Source organism: Aricia agestis, chromosome 12 (assembly GCF_905147365.1).
Source record: "Aricia agestis chromosome 12, ilAriAges1.1, whole genome shotgun sequence".
In the NCBI taxonomy this organism is placed as follows: domain Eukaryota; kingdom Metazoa; phylum Arthropoda; class Insecta; order Lepidoptera; family Lycaenidae; genus Aricia; species Aricia agestis.
In genome coordinates, this window is record NC_056417.1 from 209,953 (window position 1) to 223,516 (window position 13,564).

The 13,564-nt window shown below is 42.7% G+C and overlaps 1 protein-coding gene across 1 annotated transcript in view; it reads left to right on the top strand.

The window, feature by feature from the left end:
* The window catches only part of LOC121732282, a 30,874-nt gene continuing 17,310 nt past the window's right edge, over nt 1-13,564 (top strand). The window contains exons 1-6 of the mRNA XM_042122114.1: nt 1-112; nt 323-414; nt 3,573-3,682; nt 6,012-6,189; nt 10,922-11,001; nt 13,250-13,368. Of these exons, the coding sequence (XP_041978048.1) occupies nt 25-112; nt 323-414; nt 3,573-3,682; nt 6,012-6,189; nt 10,922-11,001; nt 13,250-13,368 (667 nt within the window). The 5' untranslated portion in view covers nt 1-24. The remainder of the gene's footprint in view (nt 113-322; nt 415-3,572; nt 3,683-6,011; nt 6,190-10,921; nt 11,002-13,249; nt 13,369-13,564) is intronic.

Here is a 13,564-nt window from a genome sequence, read left to right on the forward strand (position 1 = left end):
AACTGTATTGCTGGAAAGTTCACAATGTCTGGTGAAGAGGGAGAGCCTGTTGACCTGTACATCTACGACCTCACACATGGCATGGCCTCCATCTTGTCGCCTGCTATTCTAGGTATTATATTTGTGCTTTCAATTTATGTTAAACGGATAATTCTGTTCTTCTTCTGCTAGAAGTTTATCAATTGTGTTCTTATTTGTCATCTAATTTGTATGCAAAAAATATTAAATAATATTTTGTATTTAACAGGTCACTGATATAATATTATGTTCTATATGCACAGATGTTAGTTATATGTTATGCTATTTTTCCTATGTATTTCAGGGCGGCAGATCGAGGGTGTGTGGCATACGTCTGTGGTTGTGTATGGCCGAGAATACTTCTACGGTGGCCAGGGCGTAACTAACTGTCCCCCGGTATGTAACGGAATCATTTACTTTATAGTATTAAAATAAGTTATATTTGATGGAATTAGGTGAGGCGGTAGTTGATAAAATTAGGTTAAAAAAAGTTTTACAATTTATGTTCTAAACCAAAAGTTAGTTAAGTAACATAATTATTATCTAAAGACATTGAATGTCGACCGTGTCAGTTTCTATTGTAATTGTTTTGTTGACCTTACACATCCAGTTAGTGGTAGAGGTCACGCTTGCCAGTGTCATGGGCGTAGCCACACTGGGTTTGATGTACAAGGTGCCTAATAAAAAAAAAAAAATATTACTTATACTATCAACAATCATAATATCTGTGAAAGTTACACAATATAAATACTTCATATTTATTTGAATAGTGCTGGTTGGTTTTTTTCTACACTTACTTAAAAAATTACCTGGGGGTTGACTGCTGCCCCACCCTGAGCCCAAGGCTAGCTACGCCCATGGCCGGTGTCTATTGAATGCGTAGTTGGCACAGTCACCTTATAATAATGAACAGTGCGTGGATCTGGCTGCACTCTTTTTTTTTTTATGAAATAAGGGGGCAAACAAGCAAACGGGTCACCTGATGAAGAGCTGCAGGTGCGTTGCCGGCCTTTTAAGAGATAATAGGGCAGGGTAGGGATGGAAAGGGAAGGGAATAGGGGAGGGTAGGGAAGGGAATAGGTAGGGGATTGGGTATCCGGTAAACTCACTCACTTGGCGAAACACAGCGCAAGCGCTGTTTCACGCCGGTTTTCTGTGAGAACGTGGTATATCTCCGGTCGAGCTGGCCCATTCGTGCCGAAGCATGGCTCTCCCACGTATAACTATGCTACTATAATACTCAGCACGTATTGTGTCACAATATTATTGGTAGCGTTTGTCCAACCACATACAAAAACAATGTATAATTTTGTGGCTGTGTTCTCTATTTTGTTTTCCCCATTCGTGTCAAAGTGCCGAAGAATAGCTCCCATTATAATCTCATCAACTGAGATATAGCTAGGTAGATGTTGCGTTGCATGTGAAGTGATTTGGCCCATTAACTATTGCAACTCCAGTGGAGCAAAAATAGCATCGTAAAATGTCGAGCCGCGAGCGTCCGCGTGGATTCCGTAAACATGTACCGGCCGCGCTATATATACTGTGACCACAGGTGGGTGTTACAGCACACCACGTCACACTTATATGTTCCAAATCTTCCCACGTCATTCGAGACTCGTAAATTTGTTAAACATCTTAATTTACAACAAAAATACTCGAGGTAACAAGTAACACTTAAAAACTTTCGAATCAGCAGTAGGACGCGCATCCCAAGAAGGGGTATAAATTTTTTGCGATCTATAAAAATATTTTTCTCGAAAAACATATTATAATAATTGAGAACGATTGCTACAGAGTAGGTACATAATTTGTCGGCTTAGTTTGTCTCTGAGAGTCTTAGTTCACAAAGCTGCTCTGGTCGGGTCAAATTACAAATATGATTGACAGCTTATTCGCGTCGATACCACTGCACCGTTACGATATAATATTCGCCGCAAAACATCTTTACATAGGTATTCGAGAAGACAGACAAGACAGCACACTCGCAAGCTCAAACTCGTTATAATTATTTGTACTAACAAAACATATTATTGTCTTCAGAATACTCAAGTTCTACTTAGCCTTAGTTACATAAGTTGGCCGGTGCCCGGTTTTTTTTTCCTCCAAAATGTACAGTACGAGTATCAATCCCTTATCTTGTTTTAGGTAATTATTTGGTAAAATTCGTGTAGAAATGTGTTATTTAGGTGATGTCTGGCTCGCCGCCAGAGCATTCACGAGTACGGCATTTGCGGCACCTGCGAGCTGCGAGCCGCGACCGCTTACGTGCGGCGCACGCACGTCGCGTCGTGTCAATATTTTGCTCATTTTCGGCGACGTGTTTTCATGTTCGTAATATTTGGCAGCTGTTTTACACGTCGACAACCCGTCACCCGACTTATACGAGGAGTCTTGGGCCCAGAAAATTTGAGACAGTTTACGAGGTAACATTTCGGCCCCAGATAGCATTTTGAACTTCACTTAGGAGAAAAGAAATATTATATAGGAAAGCTAAAATATTCTCTTCAACAATATTTAAATTCAAGTCGGTCGTCGAGTCCTTTTTAGAACGTCGGATTTTTTTTATATTGAAGATGACGATAGAAAAACAACTAGTTTAAAGATCATAAAGAGAGTCGTAAACTCGTACTAATGTTAAACAAAACATGACATCGCTGTTCGCTACAGCAGAAGTTTCGCGGCACTGTTGTTCCATATTCCACGCCCGGAATAAATGATGTCCATCCGCACCGCTCCGTCCCTTTCGCCCGCGCCGTAGTCGAGTATATTTCATCTCGCTCGCGCGATGTAAATATAATCTAAGAATGTTACGAAATCGTAAAGGTGACTTAATTTTTTTCTCCGGGTGTCAGTAGGTGAAACGGAAGATATTTTCGTTATTCGATCGGCAAGCTCGTTCTAAATTTAAGGATTAATTCGTTTGATATATAAATAGTCGTGATTTGTGTTCTAAAATAACGTACGATATGCAGTTGGTCTCGTAAACTCCGACTCATAAACCCGATGTATAATTTAATTATACATCGGGTAGAAGTTTACGAGATTCGAGTCGCATTTGTATTAATAATAACTACACCCACTATAACTACTTGATTTTAAGAAATAAACAATAGTATTTTATTTTTTGGCAATGGCCAAATTTACGATAAAAATGAGAAATACATAATGCTGTTCTAAACCGCGCGAATTCTGATGTCAAGTCAAGTCTGATGAGGGGCTTATAACTTATAAGATATAACAGTCCGGCCGAATAAACTGATGGTGATTACAATAGGTACATATTTTAACTTGTACCCTTTCTTTGAGGCAAGAATAGATGTACAATATATGTTTCGCAATATCTTGACACCCAGATCCTTGTTAGCGTCATGCAGATTTGCTCACGCACGCGTTATTGGCACGCCCTTTAATGCTCAACAATATATATGACATGATAATATGAAATTATTATTTGCGCCTCCCACGTACATATGTGGAGTGATTCTGCTCGAGACTAAAGTTAAATGCTCAGTATAAGGTAATGTGACGGCTCACGAGCGAGTGGCATATTTCAGGGCAGCACGGAGCTGGGCGCGCCGCAGCAGACGCAGCGGCTGGGCCGCACGCACGTGCCCTACGCGCTCTTTACCGAGTACGTCGAGGGCCTCGCCACCTCCAGCTTCAGGTAGCATAATACTGCCATTGTCACTCTTATATTTGCTATGTATTATCACTAAGACGTATACATTGTGTATTGCCTGGTCTCATTGCTTCGTCGTAAAAAATCTGCATATCCAGCTTGTGTTCTTCCCTTTGAGAAGAATTAGAACGAGTAGGTACCTAACTCCTGTGACTGCGGGTTGTGTATGTAGCAGACGTAATGAATAAAGAAAAGTAACGAACATAAAATTAACCCCTGTGGGACCCTTACCTCTATTTTATTGCCACTGAATGTCTTTCCATAATTTATAAAGTATTTTTTGTATAAACAAATGCTTTATCTTTGCAAATTGTTTAAACAAGTAGTTTTAACTACCATAATGACAGAGTTCTATATTTTGTGCGCTCTCGAAATCAAACGCGTCGCAAAATACTAGAAGCCGATTGTCCTCTCCTGCACTTGTCGTAAAATGCACGTATGTAGGCTGTAGCCCCTCACCTTTAAAAATATTTCCTGAGCAATGGCTACATACGGACCAAGACGAACAGTCAAAAGAATACAGATCTCGTATAGTCGTTCACTAGACAAGATCAGCCCCCCTACCATGAGCTCTTATAGCAGTATTACTTTAATATCACTTTCAGATTTGGCACAAACAAAAATCATTCTAATTATGTGTATCTATAAATAGAGATCATGTTTGCTTATACGAAATCCAAAAGTAATATTAAAGTAATACTGCTATAAGAGCTCATGGTAGGGGGGCTGCTCGACTTTGTTTCGAATATTGGGAAAGTCCCATGACGAACTTACAAAGACAGCTAACATAGTTACAAGTTGCGTTAATATTTTTTATTATTAACACGTTGCTGGACAGTACGGTCATAGCCATGCATAATGTACTTCGTTTTGTGACATACCGGCTATAGCCGTACAAATTAAACAAGTTATATTTTGACCTACGGCCTTAGCAGTCGGTTACGTACTGAATGACCATAGAATATATTTATACTGTCATATGACAATTACTTTTCTAGGTCCTACTGTCATTCTACATCACTGTTTTTGACGAATCAAGTTTTATGTGTGTGTTGCCATAGTTAGGTACAAACACATCGACACAACGGCTATAACCGTTGACGCTTCATACAAAATCCGTTGGGATTTGGACTAGTGACGCGCTGACCGCGCAGGTGATATTGCGTGTGTGAAGTTGTCTTGTCACTTTGTAATTGGGGTTATATTTTTGTTGTAAGTACCTACATTATACATTTACTTATTTTGAATATGATAACAAGTCTATATAATTACAATATATAGTAAACATGTTTTATTATTATCTTCATAAAGGTATATTTGTAACTTTTATATTTACGAGTTATTTTATTTATTTAGATGAGCAATCCGAGAAACATTCGTGAATTTGAGCGCCTTCTTAAGATGTTTCTACCCCGGAATCATCTCAAAATGAAGACGATCCCTACCAAGACGACGGAGAATATGATTCTGATGAAAACTATCAGCCAGACTTCGAAAATCAGTCCAGTTCGAGCGATGAAGATTTTGTTAACATGAGCAGGCGACGAGTTGTTCGACCAACGGCTAGATTATCGTCTTCATCATCTTCTAACTCAAACGAGGTGAACGATATAATTTCTGGTAATAATATTGATTTACACGAAGTTCTTGAACCACATTTTTCTTCTGTCACACAACCGTCAGTAGCTACACAATCAATTCCCGATCCGATATCTGGTGAAACGTTTATTGAACCGACTGAAGTTGTACAGCAGACTGATGCGGAATGTTCCCATACATGGACAATAATATAATTTTATTTTTATCCTTATAAAGGCTGATTTCTTACTAAAGTTCCTATAATATAAAAATTGTAATTGTAAGATGTCTCTGTAGTTGATTTTATTCCACAAAGAGTATGTTTTGTTTATCTTTAGACATATAGAGGTTAATATGACGTCATGTTTGTTTATTTTTGAAATAAATATTTGTGTTATTTTGGTAAATCATTGTTTTATTTATCTTATTCAAAAACGGCCTTAACCGTACTGTCAAAATATGAAGTAATCAAACTATATTACACGACGCTACGATTATAACCGTAATACGGTTAGAGCCGTAATGACATAGTACATCGATTTTTAAATTCTTATCGTGACGCAACTGCTATAGCCGTAAGAAATAAATGTATGAAAAAAAGTACTGTCATCTAGACAAAAAAATTTAACAATGTACTGTCCAGCAACGTGTTAAGGGGATTAATAACAAGTACAATTTAATGAAGTTTGGACGCAATAAACGCATTTTATTGAGCGATTCGCTCGGACGGTTGCAGGGGTTGCGACTACAAGCTGCTGGAGCACAACTGCAACCACTTCAGCGACGAGGTGGCGCAGTTCCTGTGCGGCGCGCGCGTCCCCAAACACATCCTGCTGCAGCCCGACACCGACCTGCCGCCGCCCCTCCGCGCCGCGCTCACCTCGCTGCTGGAGGGCATGGCGCCCGGCGCGCAGGTACACCATATACGTACCTAGAAGTTATCCGCTCCTACCGATAAAATTATACTCGAGATCGTTCACGGGATTTTGTCTTAAATAAACTGAAGATAGAAGACAGTTAACTAATCCTTGAAAAGTACTCAGAATTAAAAAAAAACCTCTACCTAGCCTTTTTCGTTTATACAAAAGCATTTGACACTATGTTTTAAACACTTAGCAATATTTACATCCTTTTATAACCAAGTATGTCTTGATCCCACTTACATAAAACTCCTCAGAATCGTTTATGCCAATAGCACCGCTGATATAAAACTCAACACTACCGGTCCTAAATTCTGAGTAGCGAGTACTCAGCGGGCGTACCTTGATGGAACGGTTCTCTGGCGCAACTCAGGAAAGAGACCCGAGCTCTGTTTAACAGAGCCAAAAGAGACGGGAACTGGGACGCATACAGAACCGTCCTGACGACGTTTAATAGTGAGCTAAGGAAGGCCAAAAGACGCTCTTGGGCAAGGTTCTGTGAGGAAGTGAATAACACCTCGCAAACCTCCAGACTATATAAAATCATATCTAAGGCCCCTAGCTCTCATCCCAGCACTCTCAAAAGGCCAGATGGTACTTATACTAAAACGGCGGAAGAAACGCTAAGATTACTAGCCGACGTCCACTTCCCCAACAGTATCCATCTCGAAAATCACGAAGCCTTCTCTCATACGATTATTAAAACGAGACCATCAGTTGACGACTGGAGAAGAGCTTCCGTGATCTTTAAGCCTGATCGAGTCACTTGGGCAATTGACAGTTTCAAGCCTTACAAGACCGGCGGCGAGGATAATATATTTCCGGCCCTCCTACAGCAGGGCAAGGACATTATCCTTCCTATGCTACTGAAAATATTCAGAGCAAGTTTTGCGTGGGGCTATATCCCATTGGCATGGACAAAGGTAAGGGTGTCCTACATACCCAAAAGTGGGGATAGAGACAAAGCTCTACCAAAGCCATACAGACCAATTAGCCTCACTTCTTTCATGCTTAAAACAACAACAACCTATCTCACTAAAATGCCGCTGTATGAAAGACAACATGCCTACCAAAAAGGCAAATCTACCGAGACGGCCCTAATGGACTTGGTAGATCGGATTGATAGAGCAATTGAAGATAAAGAAGTTGCGTTATGTGTCTTCCTCGATATTGAAGGCGCATTCGACAACACTTCAACCAGCTCTATCACAAATGGCCTGGCTTCAAAGAATATAGATCCAACAACTAGGAAATGGATCAAAGCCACGCTCGACAATAGGGTAGCCTCATCGACTATTATGGACCTGACACTCAAAATCAGGCTGACACAAGGTTGCCCACAAGGAGGTGTGCTGTCACCCCTGGAATGGTCCCTGGTAGTGGATGAGCTACTAAGGGAACTGAACCTCATAGGTTACTACGCTCAAGGGTACGCTGACGACCTGGCGATTATGGTGGTGGGGAAATGCTCATCGGTGGTCGCTGGTTTGATGCAGTCAGCACTAAGAGTCGTCGAGGATTGGTGCCAAAGGGTCAAGCTGACAGTAAACGCTGATAAGACGGTCTTGATACCTTTCACCAAAAAGAGGAAGTTGGAGGGACTAAGACCGCCAACACTCTTCGGGAAAACTATTAAGTTTGCGGGTGATGTCAAATATCTAGGAGTAATCCTAGACAAAGGACTCACTTGGAATAAGCACATCGAGTATATTACGAAAAAGGCTAGATGTGCTCTGGGTTCCTGTTGGAAGCTTGTCAGCTCTAAATGGGGTATTCGGCCGAAGGCAATGCTATGGCTATATACAGCCGTAGTGAGACCGATTACCACATATGGCTGCGCAGTGTGGCATAAAAAGGCAGAACAAGTAAACTGTAATAAAAGACTAAACAGCGTACAAAGACTGGCATGTCTAATAATCACGGGTGCACTCTCTTCAAAACCCACCGCTTCCCTCGAGGCCCTGATCAACTTAACTGCGCTTCCTCTGCTTGTTCAGATGGAGGCCAAAAAGGTGGCTCACAGGGCCAGGACGGCGGGTAGGACGAATTGGGTCTCCACCCCATTTCGACAGCTGGAACAGTCTCCCAGTGAATCACCTATCATGGCCATGCCATCAGATGCCATGATCAAGGTGTACAGCTTTTCAAAGCAGTACCAGGTTTTTATACCTTCCAGGGAGGACTGGGAAAGAAAAATCCCAATCGATGTCCGCCCTAGCGACATAGTTTGGTTCACGGATGGATCAAGGAAAGACAACCGTGCGGGAGCCGGATTCTACGGGGGCAGGCCACCAAAAGGCAAATACGCCTGTTTGGGGGAGTTTGCGACCGTGTTTCAGGCTGAAGTCTTTGCTATCCTCGGTTGTTCACTAGAAAGCCTGGAGATGGACCTAGTTAATAAAAACGTTTTTATCTTCTCCGATAGTCAAGCTGCACTTAAAGTACTGACTGCCGCAGAAGTCTCGTCCAAATTAGTTCTGGAATGCGTTGAGACGTTAAACATGCTAGGAAGGAACAACAACATCCGCCTAGTATGGGTCCCGGGCCACAGCAACGTCCCCGGCAATGAAACCGCTGACGAACTGGCTAGGCTTGGGGCCGAGAGTCTCATATATGGTCCAGAACCAGTCTGTGGTATAACTCCCAGTACCACAAAGCAAGTGCTCAAGGAATGGGGTCACAGACTATGCAGGAAGCAATGGGCTGAGACCCCTGGCCTTGAACACTCCAAGGCACTAATTCCTGACTTCAACAAGAAACAATCAGAATTAGTGCTCACCTTGGGTAGGAACCAATTAAGAATCCTTACCAGAAGCCTAACTGGGCACTGCAAGCTCAACAAACATCTAAACAGAATGGGTATTTGTAGCATAACGACTTGCAGATTCTGTGAGGAGAATGATGAAACACCTATTGACCTTCTCCTCGACTGCCCTGCTGACTGCTCTGACCAAGGTGCCTGTTCCTGCAGAGCAGGAACAGGCACCTTGGTCGCCACGAATACTCGTCCACAGAGGAAATTCGTGGCACCAACCCCAACTATATCGTTCAATTTATGAGCAGTATTGGGTTGGGGAGGATACTCTAGTGCGAAGGAGTCACAATAGATCCTCATGGGTCGCAGTGACGTCAGGGCTACAGCGACCTGCCTTCTTAAAAAAAAAACTCAGCGGGTGTCAAACAGGGTGACCCGCTTTCTCCCAAACTTTTTACATACGTCCTTAAAGAAGTCTTTAGAACACTGAAAGGTCCCTGGGCGGCAATGGGCATTAAAGTTGGCAAAAAAAGTTAACAAACCTTCGCTTTGCCGCCACGGCCTCAGAACTACAAATAATGTTCCAAAACCCGAGCGCTGCAAGCCTCGACGAGGTGGGACTGGTAATGAATAGGTCCTAAACTAAAATAATGACCAATAGCATGAAGCGTAGGGTCGAGGTAGACGAGCAAGAAGTGCAATATGTGGACGAGTTCACTACTTGGGTCAGTTAGTCTCTTTTGAAACTAGCTGATATGGAAATGAAGTCGATCCCAGAATAGAAAACGCCTACTGGTCCATGAAGACGCTGATAAAGGGTATTTACCTATATTCTTTCTGAAGCGAAGACTCGTCGACATGTTCATTCTGCCCGTTCTAACCTACGGTACACAAACTTGGTCATTGAAAAAAAATTTTGAACATAAACTAGTCATTAAGTTACTACTCCTACCCAATACAAATTGCTGGATGATGCGCTAACAGTTTGTCAGTCAAGACTGGTACACCGTTTGTAAATCAACACCTTTGATAATAGTATACAATGACGTTAAAACATATACAACAGGACTAGTAACAAAAGGAGCGGACTAATAGATGCCAGACGCTGGTCGCGCCATCTAACGAGCGAGGCGGCCATTTACAACATTATCTACCACATGTGTCTCAAGTTGATATCTGAAATACTAAGGCCGGTATAAATAGTCAGTACTCAAGATGCATCTCGGTCTCAAGATACGGTTCAGGCTCTGTGATTGGTTGGCTGTCAAAATTTGGACCAATCATAGAGCCGAACCGCGTCTTGAGATCGAGATGCATCTTGAGTACTGACTATTTATACCGGCCTAAGTAGCACGGTTTAATAATCCAAGATCACATTGGTAGGTTAGGCTGACTGACTAGTGGAAAAATAGGTAAGTTAAAATAATTTTGTAAAAAGTTCAGTTGCCGAGCACGTACAAATACCTACGACGCTACTCAGTCTTTATCACTCGCGCACCAACACGTTCCTACTGCAACTCCACAGGTACCAACTGAATTTCTATTGTTATACAAATTTGTGCGTGCTCCGTTTCCGGGCTGTAGTGATAATATTTCAACAATTATTGTTACATTCGATGATAAGTTAAAATTGACGAATATTGTCCCCGCAGCGCCCGGCCGGCGGCTGGTGACTGCCCCGCCCCGCCCCGCTCCCCGCGCTCCGCTCACCGTCGTCCACATTCCGACTAAATAGTTAAATATTAAACAAAGTTACCGGACACTTATTACTATTTTTAAGCTTTTGACGCGCGTTTGCGTCTTTTGTTTATCAATAAACTCAAAAAACATGGCCGATAGTGTTTTTTTCCACGACCCTACTACTTATTTTTTAAGCAGTGTTTGTTTATTTGATATTACAAGATCTGTTCGACTGGAAGCAGTAGTACAGTTTGCTATCGTGCGCAGCGAGTAACGCGTGCGTGTGCGCAGGTGATGGCGGGCGGCGTGCGGCAGCTGCGGCGCGACAGCCCCGACTTCCTCACCCTCAACACGCAGATAGAGGAGGCCAGGTGAGACAGCCGCAGCCTCTCTCTCGCTCGCACACCTCCCCGAGTCGGTGACGCGAGCGTTCTCACTAAATAGTAAAATGGACCCGCGATGCCCGGAGGTCGCCCGCTCGCCCTACGTAGTACGGCGCATGAGTAACGTGACCATACGTCCCGCTTCGGGCGGGATAGTCCCGCTTTTAGGCAGTCTGTTCCACTGTCCCTCGCGAGGCCGAAATTGTTTTAAAATGCTTCAGGTGTAATGCCTGGAAATAACACACTCCCATTCAACAAAATATGTGGTCATTCTGCCATATTTTGCTTATTGAGATATGCACTCGACATTCACAAAAATATACTCAATTAGTACAACATCTATACTTTCATAATTAATATATTCTAGTAAAATGAAAATAAAACTTATTTGGGGGGTGGGATCCGTAGATGTCCCGCTCTGACAAAAAAATAAATGGTCGCGTTACGCATGAGCCATAATATATAGTGTGGTCCCTGGTCTGTGGTCTTGACTCTTGTCTGCGATGACACCTGGCACCCAATAACATGACAATGGATTTTTGATAACAATGAGTGCCCAGAGTGGTGTGATGAACATGCTTTTTATAAACATTTTTGTTGCCTGCATCCACTAAAAATAATAATTATGTACCAGTAACTACTAAAAACACTTGATTGAAATGGAATACGACTATAATAGATATATAGATAGAGAATATATCGAAATAGATGTTATAAAAAATTATCTGTGATTTGCGTGCAATTTTAAAACCAAAAGTAACGAAGTATTACAAGAACTACCATGTTTCAACTATAGGCGTCCGATAGAAATAACAAGGTGTAGGCTGAACAAGATATTAAAGGTACAGCATTTAAACAAAATGTAAAAGAGAGACGTGATTGGCCGCAGCGGCGTCGCGGCATCTCGCAAGCGCCTCCGTGTGGCGGCGGCGGCGGCGGCGCTGGCGGTGCTGCTGCGTGCGGCGGGCCGCTGGCGCGCGAGGCGCTCGCCCCGCCCCACCTGACTCCGCCCACCCGCTCACAGGCAGAACCGTCCCTTTTTATGGACCACTTAAGTTGCTAATAAAAATAACGTTACTCCATTTTTAAGTCGAGTACGGAGAAGAAAGACGAACCGCCCGTCGTATTTCTTGCGGAGGACGACAGTAGGTACAACGATTTTACAAGGTGTTTATTCACATTAAGTACTATCAAAATTTGTCGACGGCAGTAGGTACTAGGAAAACAACTATAAACTGCAGTACCTATCTTAATTAGTGAATCTCGCCTACGGGATAAAAAAGTTGCTGTTAAAATATAGTTAATATAATGCATGACTAATAATGGAAGCTTTAGGTATCAACTCCGACACAATTGGTGGGAATCGAAGCAACACGGTAGTTGGTACTCCGGACATTTAAGTACTTTGTTGGTAAATAATAATAATCTAGTAATTTTGGAGTTTGGTCATTGCGATGTCGATATTCGATCCGTAATGTAGAGGTAGGCTGAACTTTGAGGCCGAAGGCAAATTGGCATCGGATCAGAGATCGATTTAAGGAGTACCTACCAAATAACAAGAAATTAATGTTTATTATTCCGATCTACGAAGCTAAACACAAGTTTACTAATGAAATGTTGCAGTTGGCATCAGTAAGTCAAAAGCTATCAAGAACCGAAGCATTCATTCGTGTCGAAGGTTTTTTGTTTGATACGCCAGCACAGTATTAGCCAAATTTTATTTTGCAAATATTTTTTACTAGCTAGTGCCCTTATTAGTGTAAATAATGTGTGGTCGTGCTTGTCTAGCCTGATTATATTCTTCTGACCTGACGGGAGCATACATTTAATGGTAAGTACACTGTATATTAATATAAGTTTTTTTTTATCTAACTCGCTTTGGATGAATTAACATGTAATAACTAAATGCATGAAATTTAAAATTACCGAAAATAACACAACAGACTTAATCCTAATCGCAGTTTTTGACGACTCACTTATTCTAATAAGTCGTTTGCTTCTCCGACTCCTGCGAGGTGATTCACGATTTCCGTTCGACTCGGATTCGGAAATTTTACGTGTGACCATCGATCAATGGCTAGCGGATGTCGCGCGGTGAAGTTTTCTATTCCGAGTCGAATTTCGCGTCGTGAATCAGGGCTCAGGAGGAGGACTTACTAGAAATCATGATCAGAATAGCGTTCAATTTGACTGGCGAGTATTTTATGCAGAGTCATTGAGTTTGGTGCGTGCGCAGGGCGGTGTCGGCGAAGCTGGACAAGCAGCGCAGCACGCTGGCGGAGAAGCTCGCGCGCAAGGAGCGCCGTCGCGAGAAGAAGCGCCGCAAACAGAGACACCTCAACGGCGAACCCGACGGTCAGTGGCAACCCACGCACATCCCACGCCGACACCACAATTTATCACCGCAACCATCTAAAACAACACACCCAGTGGCGGCCCTAGCGGCTGGCGAACGGGGCAGTCGCCCGGAGCCTCGCTCTCGCAGGGGCCTCGCGAGGTATTTTTTCGTCAGACTAAGGGCCTCGTAATGACCTTCCGCTAGGGGCCTCGC